Source organism: Miscanthus floridulus, chromosome 4 (genome assembly GCF_019320115.1).
Source record: "Miscanthus floridulus cultivar M001 chromosome 4, ASM1932011v1, whole genome shotgun sequence".
NCBI classification, from domain to species: Eukaryota; Viridiplantae; Streptophyta; class Magnoliopsida; order Poales; family Poaceae; genus Miscanthus; species Miscanthus floridulus.
Genome location: NC_089583.1, coordinates 109,032,754 through 109,046,555, shown reverse-complemented (window position 1 = coordinate 109,046,555; position 13,802 = coordinate 109,032,754). Strand labels below are relative to the sequence as shown.

The window sequence follows — 13,802 nt, the reverse complement described above, 5'->3', positions numbered from 1 at the left end:
CTGCAATGTGCGCGGTCTCAACGCGCGAGCGTGGCGGGACACGGTCCGCACGCTAGTCGACGACATTAGGCCCCTGCATTGTGTGCCTACAAGAAACCAAGCTCGATGTAATCCCCCAGACAATCGTGTTCTCTATGTTGGGCACTGCGTTCTCGCAGTTCGTGTACTTACCGGCGTCCGACACTCGTGGCGGCATCCTCATCGTAGGGCGCCAACCTGATGTACACTTCTCTGAAGTTCTAGTCGGCTGCTACTCGATCACTGTCTCGGTCGAACTTCCCAGTATTGCAGCAGATGGACCGAATAGATGGTGGCTAACCTCCGTGTATGGGCCACAGGAAGACGCTGACAAGGTCCTCTTCCTTGAGGAGCTCGAAGCCATCAGAGATGAATGCCAGGGACCATGGGCGATAAACGGGGACTTCAACTTAATCTTGAATGAAGCTGACAAGAGCAACGAGCGGATCGACAGAGCCAACTTGCGCAGGTTCAGAAGAACGGTGGCAGCACTGGAGCTGCAAGACCTCCACAGCAACGAACGAGAACATCCGACGCTGGCCCGCCTAGACAGAGTAGTAGTCTCCATTGATTGGGACAGCTTGTTCCCCAATGCGCACCTACGCGGGTTGAGTCCTGATGCATCGGACCATTGCGCCTTACTGTTGCAAACGAACATGGGCCAAATGAGCAAGGCCCGGTTCCATTTCGAGCTCTTCTGGCCCAAGTTCGATGACTACATTGACACGTCGTCTTCGAGACCTGGAAGCGACCGGCAAACGTACATGACACTTTCATTTGCAGAGATGGTCGGCGGCAAGAATTGGCGAGATCAAAGCACAGCTCCTCATGGCCACAGAGCTGGTACTACGGCTGGATTCTGCCCAGGAACGGCGCCAACTCTCTGAGGCGGAGAACGGGCTCAGGAAACGACTCAAGATGACATGCCTAGGGTTATCGTCTTCTAGTTTATTTATATTCAGAATAGTAAACCTGTGAACTCACAAATAGCACATGTACTCCCTGCGTTCCAAATCATGTCATTTTGTTACTTTTGTGCTAAAGTCATATTCGTCCAGCTTTGATCAAGTTTTTAGACTATTTTATAAAAAATAAATGCCATATCAAGATATATTTGATGAAAAGAATAATAAAACTAATTAGAAGCTGTAGAAGTTGATGCGTTTTCCTAACTTAACCAAAGTTTAAAAAAAAGGTTGAATTAATAATACAGCTGAAGTGGCACTGTAGTTTAGAACAGAGGGAACAGGTTGTAGCGTCCTATGATAGGTACAGGCATACAGCCACTTCTTGAAGCACACAACCCTACAAAGAATTGGTGCGAAAGCAAGACATTGGCAATACTGATCCATATGCCGTACTCATAATGTTTACAATACTGGTTTCCGACCTGCTAATGTTCACAGGAATCATAATGGAAGTGGCCTCCAAAATTGAACAAAACAAAATAAAACTAGAGCGGCCTAAGACTTTGGATCTGCAGTAACGCAACGACAGGACTACCAACAAACTCATATTTTCTCTTTGGCACTCACGAGTTCAGCTCACGTCTGAGTATGACGCTTTAGAGCGGGCAGGGATGGTACGTCAAGTGTTGTACCAGCTTGGATCTGGCCCCATCCAATGAGGCGCCAATGCTTCTCAACGCGACGGCTCAGAGCAACCTTCTCTCCTCGGCTCGTGCAGACAGGTGCGGTGAGCTGTAGCTTGGCAAGATCATTCTTAACAGCGAGCACACGTGCGCCTGTGGACATGGACCCTATGTTAAGCATGAGGATCTCGCCCTTGGTGAGCTTCGACACCTTCCCTGCCTTCTCTGTACCTTTCGTCCTCACACCCAACAGCCTCCGGAGTAGGAAGAAATTGATCTGCAAAGCAAATGTTCAATGACATAATTAAGTTTAGCAACTATTTCTGTCCATCTAAAATCATGAAGGAGCAAAGATTTTACAAACCTCAAGCTCTACATAAACATCAGGTAGTGAACCAACTTCACCAAGAACCTGGCCAACCAGCCTATCAGCACGCGTTAGAGTTGGGTCCATGGTTGTTCCCACACCAATAAGCCCTCCTGGGACAGCAAATTGGAGTTCATTCTGCTCAGCATAGAGTGAAACAATCCTTGAGTAGATTGGGGTGCACTTAATGTTTCCAGTCTCATCTTTCATGACAATGCCAGGGCGAACTTCAATCTTCTGGTTCACCCTCAGAACTCCCTGTAAAAAAACCATTGCTATTTTGTTCATATTAACACAATGGAAAACAGAATGGTAGCACCATGACTAAAAGGTACATACCCTGAGGATACTGCCACCAGCTACACCACCCCTAATTTCATCAACCTCTGAACCAGGCTTGTTAACATCAAAGGAGCGAATAACAATCATGTTGGGAGGCGAGGTAAAGTTCCTTTCAGGGATGGGGATTTTCTTCACAATGTATTCACAGATAACATCAATGTTGTATTTCAGCTGGGCAGATATAGGCACCACAGGCGCACCTTCAGCTATTGTCCCCTGGTCAAATGAGCAAAAAAAGGATCAGACCATGAAAGAGAAGACACTGTAACAGGAGAGATGGTGATAAGTATTGGATGGTGCCGTGAAGGCACACTGAGTATTGACCTGGATGAATTTTTGGATTGCTTCATGCTGATTCATCGCTGCACTTTCCTGGATAAGATCAATCTTGTTCTGCAGAATGATGATATGTTGAAGACGCATGATTTCAACAGCAGCAAGATGTTCAGACGTCTGGGGCTGTGGACAACTTTCATTTGCTGCGATCAAAAGAAGAGCTCCATCCATGATAGCTGCTCCATTAAGCATTGTAGCCATGAGAATGTCGTGTCCCTATTCAAGGAGATAGGTATTGTTGAAACATACGATTATTTCCTATATCATAATCAATCAATAAAAAAGGGCAGACCCAGTGCCGGAGGCTCCCACATGAGTGGGGTCTGAGGAAGGGAAAAACCGAGGCAAGCCTTCCCCCCCGCAAAATCTGCGGAGAGGCTGCTTCGAACCCGCGACCTGGCGACTCCGTGAGACAGCTCTCACCACTGCACCAGGCCTGCCCTTCATCATAATCAATCAATAGCAAAGGAAATGTCAAAGAAATTAAGATAACCAGTTTTTTAACCATATCCCTTTTAGCTGTAACATAACATCATTAACCATTAAAAGCTTAATGCAAATACAACTCCATGATCAAAACTGACATAATAGGGCGTACCCAGTGCAGAGAGCTCCAGCTCTGTGCGGGGTCTGGGGAAGGGTGTCAGTGGCAAGCCTTACCCTCACCTGTGCAATGCGAGGAGACCGCGACTCGAACCCGGGACCTTCCGGTCACAGCGGTAAGACTCTACCGCTTGCACCAGGCCCGCCCTTCTAAAACTAACATAATGCAAAACAAAATATAACTATATGCAGCATAGTATAAAGCTTATCACTTGTTCGCTTGCATGCAACGATGTTAATAAGGACTTAGGGTGGCACAATATAATTAGGCCTGGAATATTTCAAAACTAGTACAACAGAATAATGCTAGGAGAAAAGTGGTAAAGATTTTATCTTACCGGGCAATCAACAAAAGAAACATGTCTCAGGAGCTTCATTCTAGTGTTTTCAAATCCAGGCACATCACATAGAGGGCTATCTTCTTTTCCGCTTCCATAGGCCCTTAATTTAAATGAAACAAAGTCAACACATGGTGCACAAGGGCTTCATGACACAGCATATAATTCTTCACATTTGATCAGCAAGTTCTAAATAATATATAATACATTTTTTGCACAATCAGTCATTTGAGAGTTCGAGCATGATCTTTGAAACGTATAAACCAGTAAATGAATTGTATGAACAGAAAAGATTCAGCATAGGCCAAAGCTTAGAACAATCATGCTGTGTTCTTCATTATTAACAAGTGACGGAATAGAAAGATATTATGTTAATAGAGAACTCTGACATTTAGTGTATGATAAGCATACTTGTAGCACATTGGTCGCGGACATCTATCATCCTCACATTTGTAGATTTTTGCATTAGCGTAACCCAGCTTTATAGTAATGTTACGTTCCAGCTCATTCTTGAACCGAACAGTCTACAAAGCCAAAGTTAAGCCATCAGAGTATTTGTAGAAAACAAATAACATACCAAGCACAAACATGGTTAAAAACGATTGAGACTAAAAAAAAAATCAGTTGCTAACCAGTCTATGCAGATGCTGAGAAACAAAAAGCACAAACCACAGCAGTCCCTTACTAAGGAATATAATCCATATTTTTATGTCATAGTAATATAATCAAATAAATCCCAGAAAGTTCCCTGAGCTATATATTTAACAAAATTGTACATGTATTCCTAGCATGAATTTCAAACCTTCCAGAGCAGTTTGCTAACTAATGTACCAAATTCTAAAATCTGTGTTTAATCATCACATGTCAGAGTAACATGGTGAACACATAAGCATATGCAGAAAGATGACACGTAAAACTGACACCAAATATATAACTCGGATTCAATGCTTGAAAACAAATATTATACTGGAATATGTGAATCACACCTGAACTCCAGATATAGCTTTCACAACAGTAGACTTTCCATGAGCCACATGGCCAATGGTACCTGAGATATTTGTAGAAAGAATATTATGCTACCGCAGGAGGCCTCATTTCGCATAAAATTTGAATACATATACAGGCCATTTCCGAATTCATCAGAAGCCAAAAAAAAAGTAACTGATTGTTCACAAATCAAAGTTTTTTTTTGTATTTCTATACATTATAGAATGCACCACGTACATCTTTATTAGGCACAAATTATCATATAAAAAGTAGACAGATATCTTACTAGTAAAAATAGTAAAAATAGTGATGTGGGTCAACAACAAACAACAATTGTTTATCGCAATATTAGGTGAACATGAGATTTCAGTCTGATATAAATGGCTTAAGCAGATGCATCCAGAGGAGAGAGGATGGCTCCAACATTTTAAGTATCAGAAAATAAGTAATAGCATACACATGAAACTGAAGAATTATTATGCTTTATGCATGAAGTACAGGGCTGCAAGAAATGTAGGATGAAGAACCACCGTGGAGTTCATTGCATGGTGCCACACAAAGAGCTCAATGCTAGTGACAGATGGCTGAATCATTATTCTAGAAATCAGAATAGTTTTTGTACATAAGAAAACTTCAAAGAAACTAAATAAAGCAATAGATCAGGTGTGCTGACACCAAATCAGAGAACAGTACAACCACGGTAAAGGGATTGCATCCATACCAATATTGATTGTTGCTTGGCGTGAGATAACTTCAGGTGACAGTGGGTGAAGCTTCGTCACATCCAGTTTGCTTAAGTCCTGTTCCATCAATCCACGACGAGCCATCTTGGAAACTGCACAGTGGTAACTGGAAAGATAAACCTAGTGTCTTGTTCAGCACTTACTGACTCAATATCAACTACATAAACAACATCATTAAGCATTCTTCCTCTCTAGCGTAGCATCGCCCATCGAGAACACAGGCAGGCAGGACCAGCGATTAGCACAAATTACATAATATACAAGGACACAGATGCATCAAGTCCTAACTCCTAATCGCTACTCAACCAGGTGCGAACTTAGCGTTGGATGGGCGTTCAACTGAACATCAAATCTATTGCCCGTTCTGGGAAATTCGGATCCGATAGCTCGCAGCAGAGCTGGTAAGAACAAATTGCGTCCAAGCAGGTAATGGTTCCTTAAGAATCAGGGACGGGCCCAGTAAAGGACATGGGTGTACACATGTACACCCGATCAGATCCGAACACAAATAGCCGAACAGCTTAAGGTAGGGTTTGGGTGCTCGGTTTCGCGCAGCACGGAGGGAAGAGAAGGGGTAGGCATACCTGGCGGGTGCTCGTCGCCGGCAGGAGCCCGACGCAGACCTGGGGGCACCTGGGGTAGGGTTTAGTGCGGCGGCGGGGGTCGCCCAGTCGTCGCTACTGGAGAGAAAGAGAGCAAGCTGAACCGTAAACGGGAGAAGAAAAGGCGACGAGGGCCGGGCCTGCCTGATATAAGTGATAAGGCATAGGAACTGTGTTGGACTGACCACCCTGGCGCTGTGTTGGGCTAGATACGCGGCCCATGTTGAGACACTGTAGCTGCACTCGCGGGGAAAAAAACGAAAAAGTCCTCCTGAACCTCCTCAGCTATTGGGTAGCCGGATTTACCTCCTTAACTAGAAAAAAATAGATGTTTGCGCTCCCCAAACTATTGAAACAGTCCAATTTACTTTCTTGAATGGTTCTAAAAGTTGGTTGACATGGTGCCACGTAAACCATCCTATGCGGCGTCACGTCAGTCACAAAGAAGATAAATTGGATTTTTGCGATAGTTTAGACATAGGTCAATTAGACTATATAAAAAAGCTATAGAAAAGATTTTTCAAAAATATCTAAATATTTTTTATGAAATAAGTGTACATGTAAAAATACTAAAATATTATTTAATGTTAGAAAATTCATCGAATTGGTAAGATGTTAGTATTTTAAAATGTACATTTATTTCAGAAAATGGATATTTTACGAAAAATATATTTCTACAACCTTTTTTTTATAAAGTCTAATTGGCCTCTGTCGACGAAATATGGTCGGCAGTCTACCTAGGTGTATGCACAAGGTAGTAGATTATCGGTAGACAGATGCGCAAGCTACAAACAAGATGGTGACGCAAGACAGACATGAGGTTTTATCCAGGTTCGGCCGCTGTGAAGGCGTAATACCTACGTCATGTGTCTGATTGTATTGTTGTATGTCAATGAGAGATGTTTTGAGAGGGGTACCCTGTCCGTCTTATATAGTCTGGGGAGCAGGGTTACAAATCTGGAAACTAATCCTAACCAGTTACAATTACCATAAGTGGCCGGATAAGGATTCCTATTCTAACCGACCAGGATCTTATTTGATCTCTAAGTCTGCCTTGATTCCTTGCGCGGGACTTCGGGCAGATTGGCCGGGTTGCACGTCGTCTTCTAGTGGGCCAGACCCCGTGGTCCAGGCCGGCCCAAGCCTAGCCGTAAGGGTATAGGGGTTAATACCCCCACAGCTAGTCCCTGAGCACCATGTATTATGCTGCGACACGCCGTTCGATCTCCTTCGGCTAATGCGATCCGTCTTCATGTCATCTTCAACTGATTGAAACATTGACCAAGCGAATGTACCAGTATTCTAGTCAGAATAGAGAGCAGTAGACCACGATTATAGCCGAAGATTCTGGTTGTCCGAAGAATGCATGGTGCTCAAAAGAAAAAAGAAAAAGATTTCTTTCCTGATCAAGTGTGCCCACTTGTATTTCTGAAGAGAAATGTAAGTGACCCTTGCACAGTAGTAGTTATGACCAACAGTCAGAGCGTAGGGGTCGATAAAATAAGCACATTCATCGTAAGGTGAAGTGTGCCCACTTAGTCCCCGAGCCTGGTAGTAGATGACGTAGGCACGTGATGCCAGAGTCTAAAAAGAATTCCCAATTAAGTTGAGAATCCAATCGTCGTACAAGCGATACGAGATGTACCGGCAGGTGCATCATACCGATATAGTCCCCAAGCTTGCTGGAAGGTGAGGTATCAGCCTTGTAGCAAGGTCTAAGTAAGAAAAAATAAATGCCTCTCAACTGTATATGAGTACAAATCACATGTAGCCGAGGAGAGCGGTCTCCGAGCAATAGTCGGAGAGTTGTCGGGGCAGTCCCCTAGCACGAGAGTGGTCGGAGCAGTCCCCGAGCATGATGGTGGTCTGGACAGTTCCCGAGCACGATGATGGTCTGGACAGTGCCCGAGCACGATAGTGGTCTGGACAGTCCCTGAGCACGATTGTGGTCTGGACAGTCCCCGAGCACGATGGTGGTCTGGACAATCCCCGAGCACAAAAAGTGTGGCAAAAAAACTATATGCCACTTGTACTATTATTTTATGTATTTATTTATTTACTTCTTCTGTCAAGTCCAGTCTGACACATCTGGTCAAAAAAATAGACGGGTATAGCACATCATACTGCCTTTTTGTCTTGTCAAGCAAACAGTTACGTGACACCTGTCTATAGGTGCGACAGCGTGGGCCCCCCCCCCCCCCGCACTGGCAACGAAGAGGCGCATATATTGGCGTAGATCTCGAGGGTGTGAAAACAACCGTCTGCGACGTGTGCGCACGTCCCCCAAGAATCCTGGGAAGACGAAGCGGCATAACTCTTGGGTTAAATATGGTATATGATAGGCCAGTTACTATTTACCGAACCCCATTGTCATTCGCAACCGCAGCTTTCGTCTTTCTTTCGCCAACCCTAATACATCTGAAATCACCACCAATCAATCCACCGTCATTTCCCCATTCACCTACAAGGCCAGACTCATAGCGAAAGGTGATGCGCAGAAGAAAGCAGGGGTCATAGCGAAGGAGTGGTGGAAATCGAAAAGCAATGAGCAGACCATTGAAGACCTCATCACCATGGGGGTACTCCACAACAAGGAGCTCGTAGGATGGCGTACGCCAGAGGGCAAGGGGTACCCCGATCCACAACCAGGTGAGATCATGGTGTTCGAGGATTTCTTTAAACGGGGATTTGGGGTTCTAGTACATCCGTTTTTTCAGGGGCTGTGTCTTTACTATGAGATTAGGATTTGTAATCTACATCTCAACTCAATCCTCCTTGTCGCCACTTTCATACATCTCTACAAAGCATATGGCGGCTTCTAGCCCCATTTTGATTTTTCCGCCATCTTTTTGGTCTGTGGAAGAAAGGAAGCGGCGGTTCGAAGATAGCCGGGGGTGTGTACCTCAACCTCTGTGATGGCATGAAAGTCCAGTACCTACACTACCCATGAAACACGTCACTAGACGACTGGTACAAGAAATGGTTCTACATCCACGAAAGAGCCAAACACGATCACGCTATGCGATGTGGGGTACATTCCAGAGAAGAGGACAAGCTGGTCAGAGAAGCCCGAGCACCTAGAACAGATTCTAGAAATATTTGGAATAATCCCGTGGAAAAAACTAGATGGTCCGAGTGTGGTCGAGAGCTTCATCAGCCAACGGATCCAGCCCTGCCAGAGGAGGGTACATCATGGCTATGAGTATCAAGGTAGCGCGGACCCGACGAGGACGAGGCAAGGGGCGCTTGACAAAATTGAAGTCAAAGCCAGAATTGGCGAGCTATTTAACTTAGCCGATCCAAATTATGCCAGATTGAGTGACATCGAGCATGCTTTCAAGCTTGCCCGACCTCACCCAAAGGTAACTCGTCTTGCCTTGTACCCATAGTCTTATATTGTGGTAGGATAAGTGGAAACTTACTATGTTCACTCATTTTTGTTACCTAGGTTAATGGTCGGGATAGAGCGACAGTGTTTGTGTCACCACCCCCTAGAGTGGAGTGGCCACAAGGAGCTAGTCCCACCACCCAGACCAGCGTCGAGATCAAGGATGAGGACGTCGACTAGGCGGTGCTCGGAGCTGGAGAGGAGGCAGCGGCCCTAGCCGCTGGTAAGCGACCGACTGCCCCCAAACAGTCAAAGAAGAGATCAGCAACCACCCTGCTCACCGGGGGGTCGCTAAATATCAATGAGCTTGAGGGGGGCCCAGAGGAGAAACCGACCAGCAAGCGTCGACAGGCGATTTTTTCTTGGTTGGACGATGACACAGAGGAGGGAGAGGATGCAGACACCTTTCGACTTGTCCCTCGAAAGAGGAGGAAGCAACTGGAGTCGATGGAGCAAGGTGTCTCTTCCACGCCTATGGGACCCACATCACCGATGGTGGTGAAAGATGCAGCCGGGTCGACCTTGGGAGTACCTGGGCAAGGAACGCGACCGGCGATGAAAGCAACAACTCGACCGAGCACACCACCGACCACTGCATCGTTGAAGGGTCGAGATGACGACTAGAGGGGGAGTGAATAGTCTTTTCTAAAACTTAATCGTGTCGGCTAACCGATACAAATGCGGAATTTAAACTAACAGTCTAGCCAAGACTACACCCCACTATATATGTTCACTAGCACCTTGCAAAGATAACAATTAAGCAATAAAGGTGCCGGGCTAGCTAGAGCTCTCCTAAATAATTCTAGAAGCAAGGTTACACAAACCTATGCCACTAGTACTTTAAGTGACAAGGAAGCTCCTACACATGCTAGTAAGCAAAAGCACAAAGCTAACTAAGCTCACTAGCAATACTCAATAACAAGGCAACCAATACCTAATTAGAGAGCGCAAATACTTAGCTACACAAACTAAGCAATGTGACTAACAAGGTTACTAAAACCAAATTAGCCACGCAAGGGAGCTACTTCTATGCTACACAAGCAAGAAGGTAATTAGCAAGCTACACAAGCTATCTAATTACAAGAGCAACTACACAAGCTTAATATGTATAAAAGTAATTGCAAGCTTGTGTAACGGGGATGCAAACCAACGGGAAGAATAAGGTTGACACGATGATTTTTCTCCCAAGGTTCACGTGTTTGCCAACACGCTAGTCCCCGTTGTGTCGACCGCTCACTTAGTGGTTCGGCGGCTAATTAGCATCACCCGCTAAGCCCACATGTCGGGCGCCGCAAGAACCTACCCCTTGAGTGAGGGTAGCTCAATGACACGCTTTACTAGAGTTGCTCTTCGTGGCTCCCGCGGGGCGAGCACAATGCCCCTCACAAGCACTTCTCTGGAGCGCCGCACAAGCTTCTTACGCACTTCGATGGAGACCACCACCAAGCCGTCTAGGAGGTGGCAACCTCCAAGAGTAACAAGCTCCACTGGCTTGCAACTCGATCACCTAGTGTCACTCGATGCAACCTCATGATGCAATCGCACTAGAATCGCTCACTCATACAATCAAATGATTACTATCAAGTATATGTGTGATGGAGGGCTCCCAAGCACTCACAAGCATGGACACTAAGTCCCTTGAGGTGCTCCACACCAGCCATGGCCGAAGGCCACTTCTATTTATAGCCCCAAGGGCTAAACTAGCCGTTACCCCTTCACTGGGCAACGGTCGGGCCGACCGGACGCTCCGGTCGTGTTGACCGGACACTGGACCTCAGCGTCCGGTCGCCCACAGACGACCACATGTCCCGGTTCCAACGGTCACTTGACCTGACCGGACGCTCTAGCTTCAACTGACCGGACGCTGGACCCTCAGCGCCCGGTCGTTTCTAGTAAGCTCCCGAGCATGACCGGACGCGTCCGGTCGAACGCGATCGGACGCAGCCAGCGTCCGGTCACTCTCCAGCTACTGCGTCACCGTACGTCAGCCTGACCGGACGCAGCCTTCCAGCGTCCGGTGCATTCAGATCCAGCGTCCGGTCAGTTGACCGACGCCGGCATCTTCGTGACCAACTCGTTTTCACTTCTAACTTCTTCACCCTTGCTCCAATGTGCTAACCACTAAGAACTTGCATCCGGTGCAATAGAAAATAGGCATTCCATTTTCCCGAAAGCGCCGAATCCCGCCGAGCTTGTTCCAATGTGCTAACCTCCTTTGTAAATGTGCCAACACCACCAAGTGTATGTGTGTTAGCTTTTCACAATCATTTCCCAAAGGATGTTAGCCACTCAACTTGCCACGCCACTCGATCCTAGCGACAATGCAAAGTTAGATCACTCGAGTGGCACTAGATGACCGATATGCAAACAAGTTTGCCCCTCTTGATAGTACGGCCATCTATCCTAAACCCGGTCATAAACTTCTCTACACACCTATGACCGGTGAAATGAAATGCCCTAGGTTATACCTTTGCCTTGCGCATTCCATTCCATCTCCTCCAATGTTGATGCAACACATGCACCAACACGATCAATAATGATATGATCCACTTCATATCATCACATGATCATATTGGTTCATCGATCTTGACTCTACTTGCTCTTCACCGTTGCCATCGTCCATCGGCGCCAAGTCTTGCTCAAGCTTCACCGCCACGCGGTCCATCACTCCAAAGCCTTCGACTTGCCCTTCATGCTTGCAACCGGTCCATCAAGCCAAGTCTTATCTTGATCTTCTCCACCTTGATCACATGACTCAATGTCATGTCTCATGTGCAATAAGCTCCTTCATCATCACATGTGTGAGCTTTGCAACATCTCCAAGCCATTTTCACCTCCATGGCATATGTTGCTCACACACATGTACTTGTGGACTAATCACCTGTGTATCTCACATAAACATAATTAGTCCACCTAAGTTGTCACTCAATTACCAAAACCAAACAAGGACCTTTCAATCGTGAAGGACAAGTGGCGGAGGGGTCGAGCACCAAGGCCCAACGACAGTGCTAGATGTAGAAAGAGGCCAGGAGTCACCCGCACAGCACGTGGAGCAAGTACGGTCAAAGAGACGCGCCTTCTCCACATCATTCCGCGTTTCCAACATGTAAGTATTTGTAACCTTATTATAAGTTAGCAATTTGCATTTAATATGGTTGCTTTCTAAACTTATCTCAGATGTACTAGCTCGGCGTCCACCGAAAGTCTAGACTAGCTAGCCGAAAGTGGCGTGGCACCGCCAATAAGTGCGGAGCAGACTGCCTAGTGGCCAACCATCGAGGAACCCATAGTAGAAGATCCGTTGGGGCCTCAACAAGCAAACAGTCAGACAACAGTCCCCGAGCAGGTAGTCGAGGGAAGAGTCGAGCCAGGCACGAGTGCTCCAAGCACTAAACCTGCTGAGGGCAACACCTCAGCGTTGAGGGTAACAGAGCAGACCGAGGAGTAGCAGCTGGAGGTGATAGCACAGACCACATTTATTGACGCTGCAGCCCGTGGGAAGGCTGTGGTGATCACAGATGCTGCTGACGCCAGACCATCACCGGGACCCAAAGAAGAGCCCGAAGAGGACGAAGTGGAGGAGGTCCTGGGCCATCCACAAGACAAGCGATAACATGTGTATGTGTCGTGTTGGCGTCATGACCAATGGGTTGTCCATGAGGAAATCCCAGAGGTCAAAGACCCCTAGAAAGTTGAACGAGCGGCGAAACGGCTTGTGACGGAGGTGCAGGTAAGCTTCACTTCACCCCCTGATCTTACTGTCTAGTCGTAGCTATCTTACTTAGCTATCTACACATAGGACTTAATGAAGACCACAAGGTACCACAAGAAATGCTTCGACCAGATTGAGGGGATCGCTGCAAGCAATAAGGAGTTGACAGTGAAGGTAGAATGCTTGCGCCAGTGACTTGAAGCCACCAATCATGAAAAGACATTACAAGAGTCCTAGAACAAGAACCTAGTCATCTAGCTCAGTAATAAAGAGCAGGAAGAACAAGTAGCCATTTTATCATACCTACTACGGACAAGTGCTGTTGTGTTGTTGGTAGTAACAGCTGTAGTGCAGGCTTAGAAGCTGAAGTGATCCATCTCTGAGAGGCAAACAGTCATGTGGTCGGGGAGTGTGATCACCTAAACAAGGACAACAACAAACTAGCGCAAGACCAGTCGTAGCTTCGAGACCACTCGACCAAGATGACAGAGGAGCTGAAAGGTAAGTTGTCCAACCACCTTTGCTCATCTTTGTTGCCTACCATAGTTTGGCATAGTATAGCGTCTTAACAGCATTTGCGGTTTGTAGTTATAAAAATCAATGCAAAGAAGCATCTGGAGGCCGTGATGAAAGACCATGATGGCTAGAAGGAGCAATGCTAAGAGATCACCAAAGACCGTGACACCTGGAGAAACCGGTGCTAGGAGGTGGCAAAGGGCATTTTATCGGTCCTTAACCTCATCGATCCGGCGCTAGCAGAAGATGTGCCAAGAAC

At 46.4% G+C, this 13,802-nt stretch overlaps 1 protein-coding gene across 1 annotated transcript; it reads right to left on the bottom strand.

Annotated features, from left to right (window-relative positions):
* Positions 1 to 1,248: 1,248 nt before the first annotated feature.
* On the bottom strand, positions 1,249 to 6,044 carry LOC136552558 (eukaryotic translation initiation factor 2 subunit gamma-like). The gene is made up of 9 exons (XM_066544118.1): positions 5,910 to 6,044; positions 5,304 to 5,417; positions 4,582 to 4,643; positions 4,007 to 4,119; positions 3,596 to 3,698; positions 2,643 to 2,870; positions 2,316 to 2,534; positions 1,974 to 2,234; positions 1,249 to 1,886 (listed from the first exon to the last, which is right to left on the bottom strand). The coding sequence occupies exons 2-9, from the start codon at positions 5,407 to 5,409 to the stop codon at positions 1,563 to 1,565; spliced, it is 1,416 nt and encodes a 471-aa protein (XP_066400215.1). The 5' UTR covers positions 5,410 to 5,417; positions 5,910 to 6,044; the 3' UTR covers positions 1,249 to 1,562.
* Between the last annotated feature and the right edge of the window lie 7,758 nt (positions 6,045 to 13,802).

Coding starts and splice junctions, on each gene's coding strand:
- LOC136552558 (XM_066544118.1), bottom strand. CDS start 5,409: ATGGCTCGTCGTGGATTGATGGAACAGGACTTAAGCAAACTGGATGTG. Junction 4,644..5,303: donor CCAAGCAACAATCAATATTG/GTATGGATGCAA, acceptor CAAATATCTCAG/GTACCATTGGCCATGTGGCT. Junction 4,120..4,581: donor AAGCTATATCTGGAGTTCAG/GTGTGATTCACA, acceptor TTGGCTTTGTAG/ACTGTTCGGTTCAAGAATGA.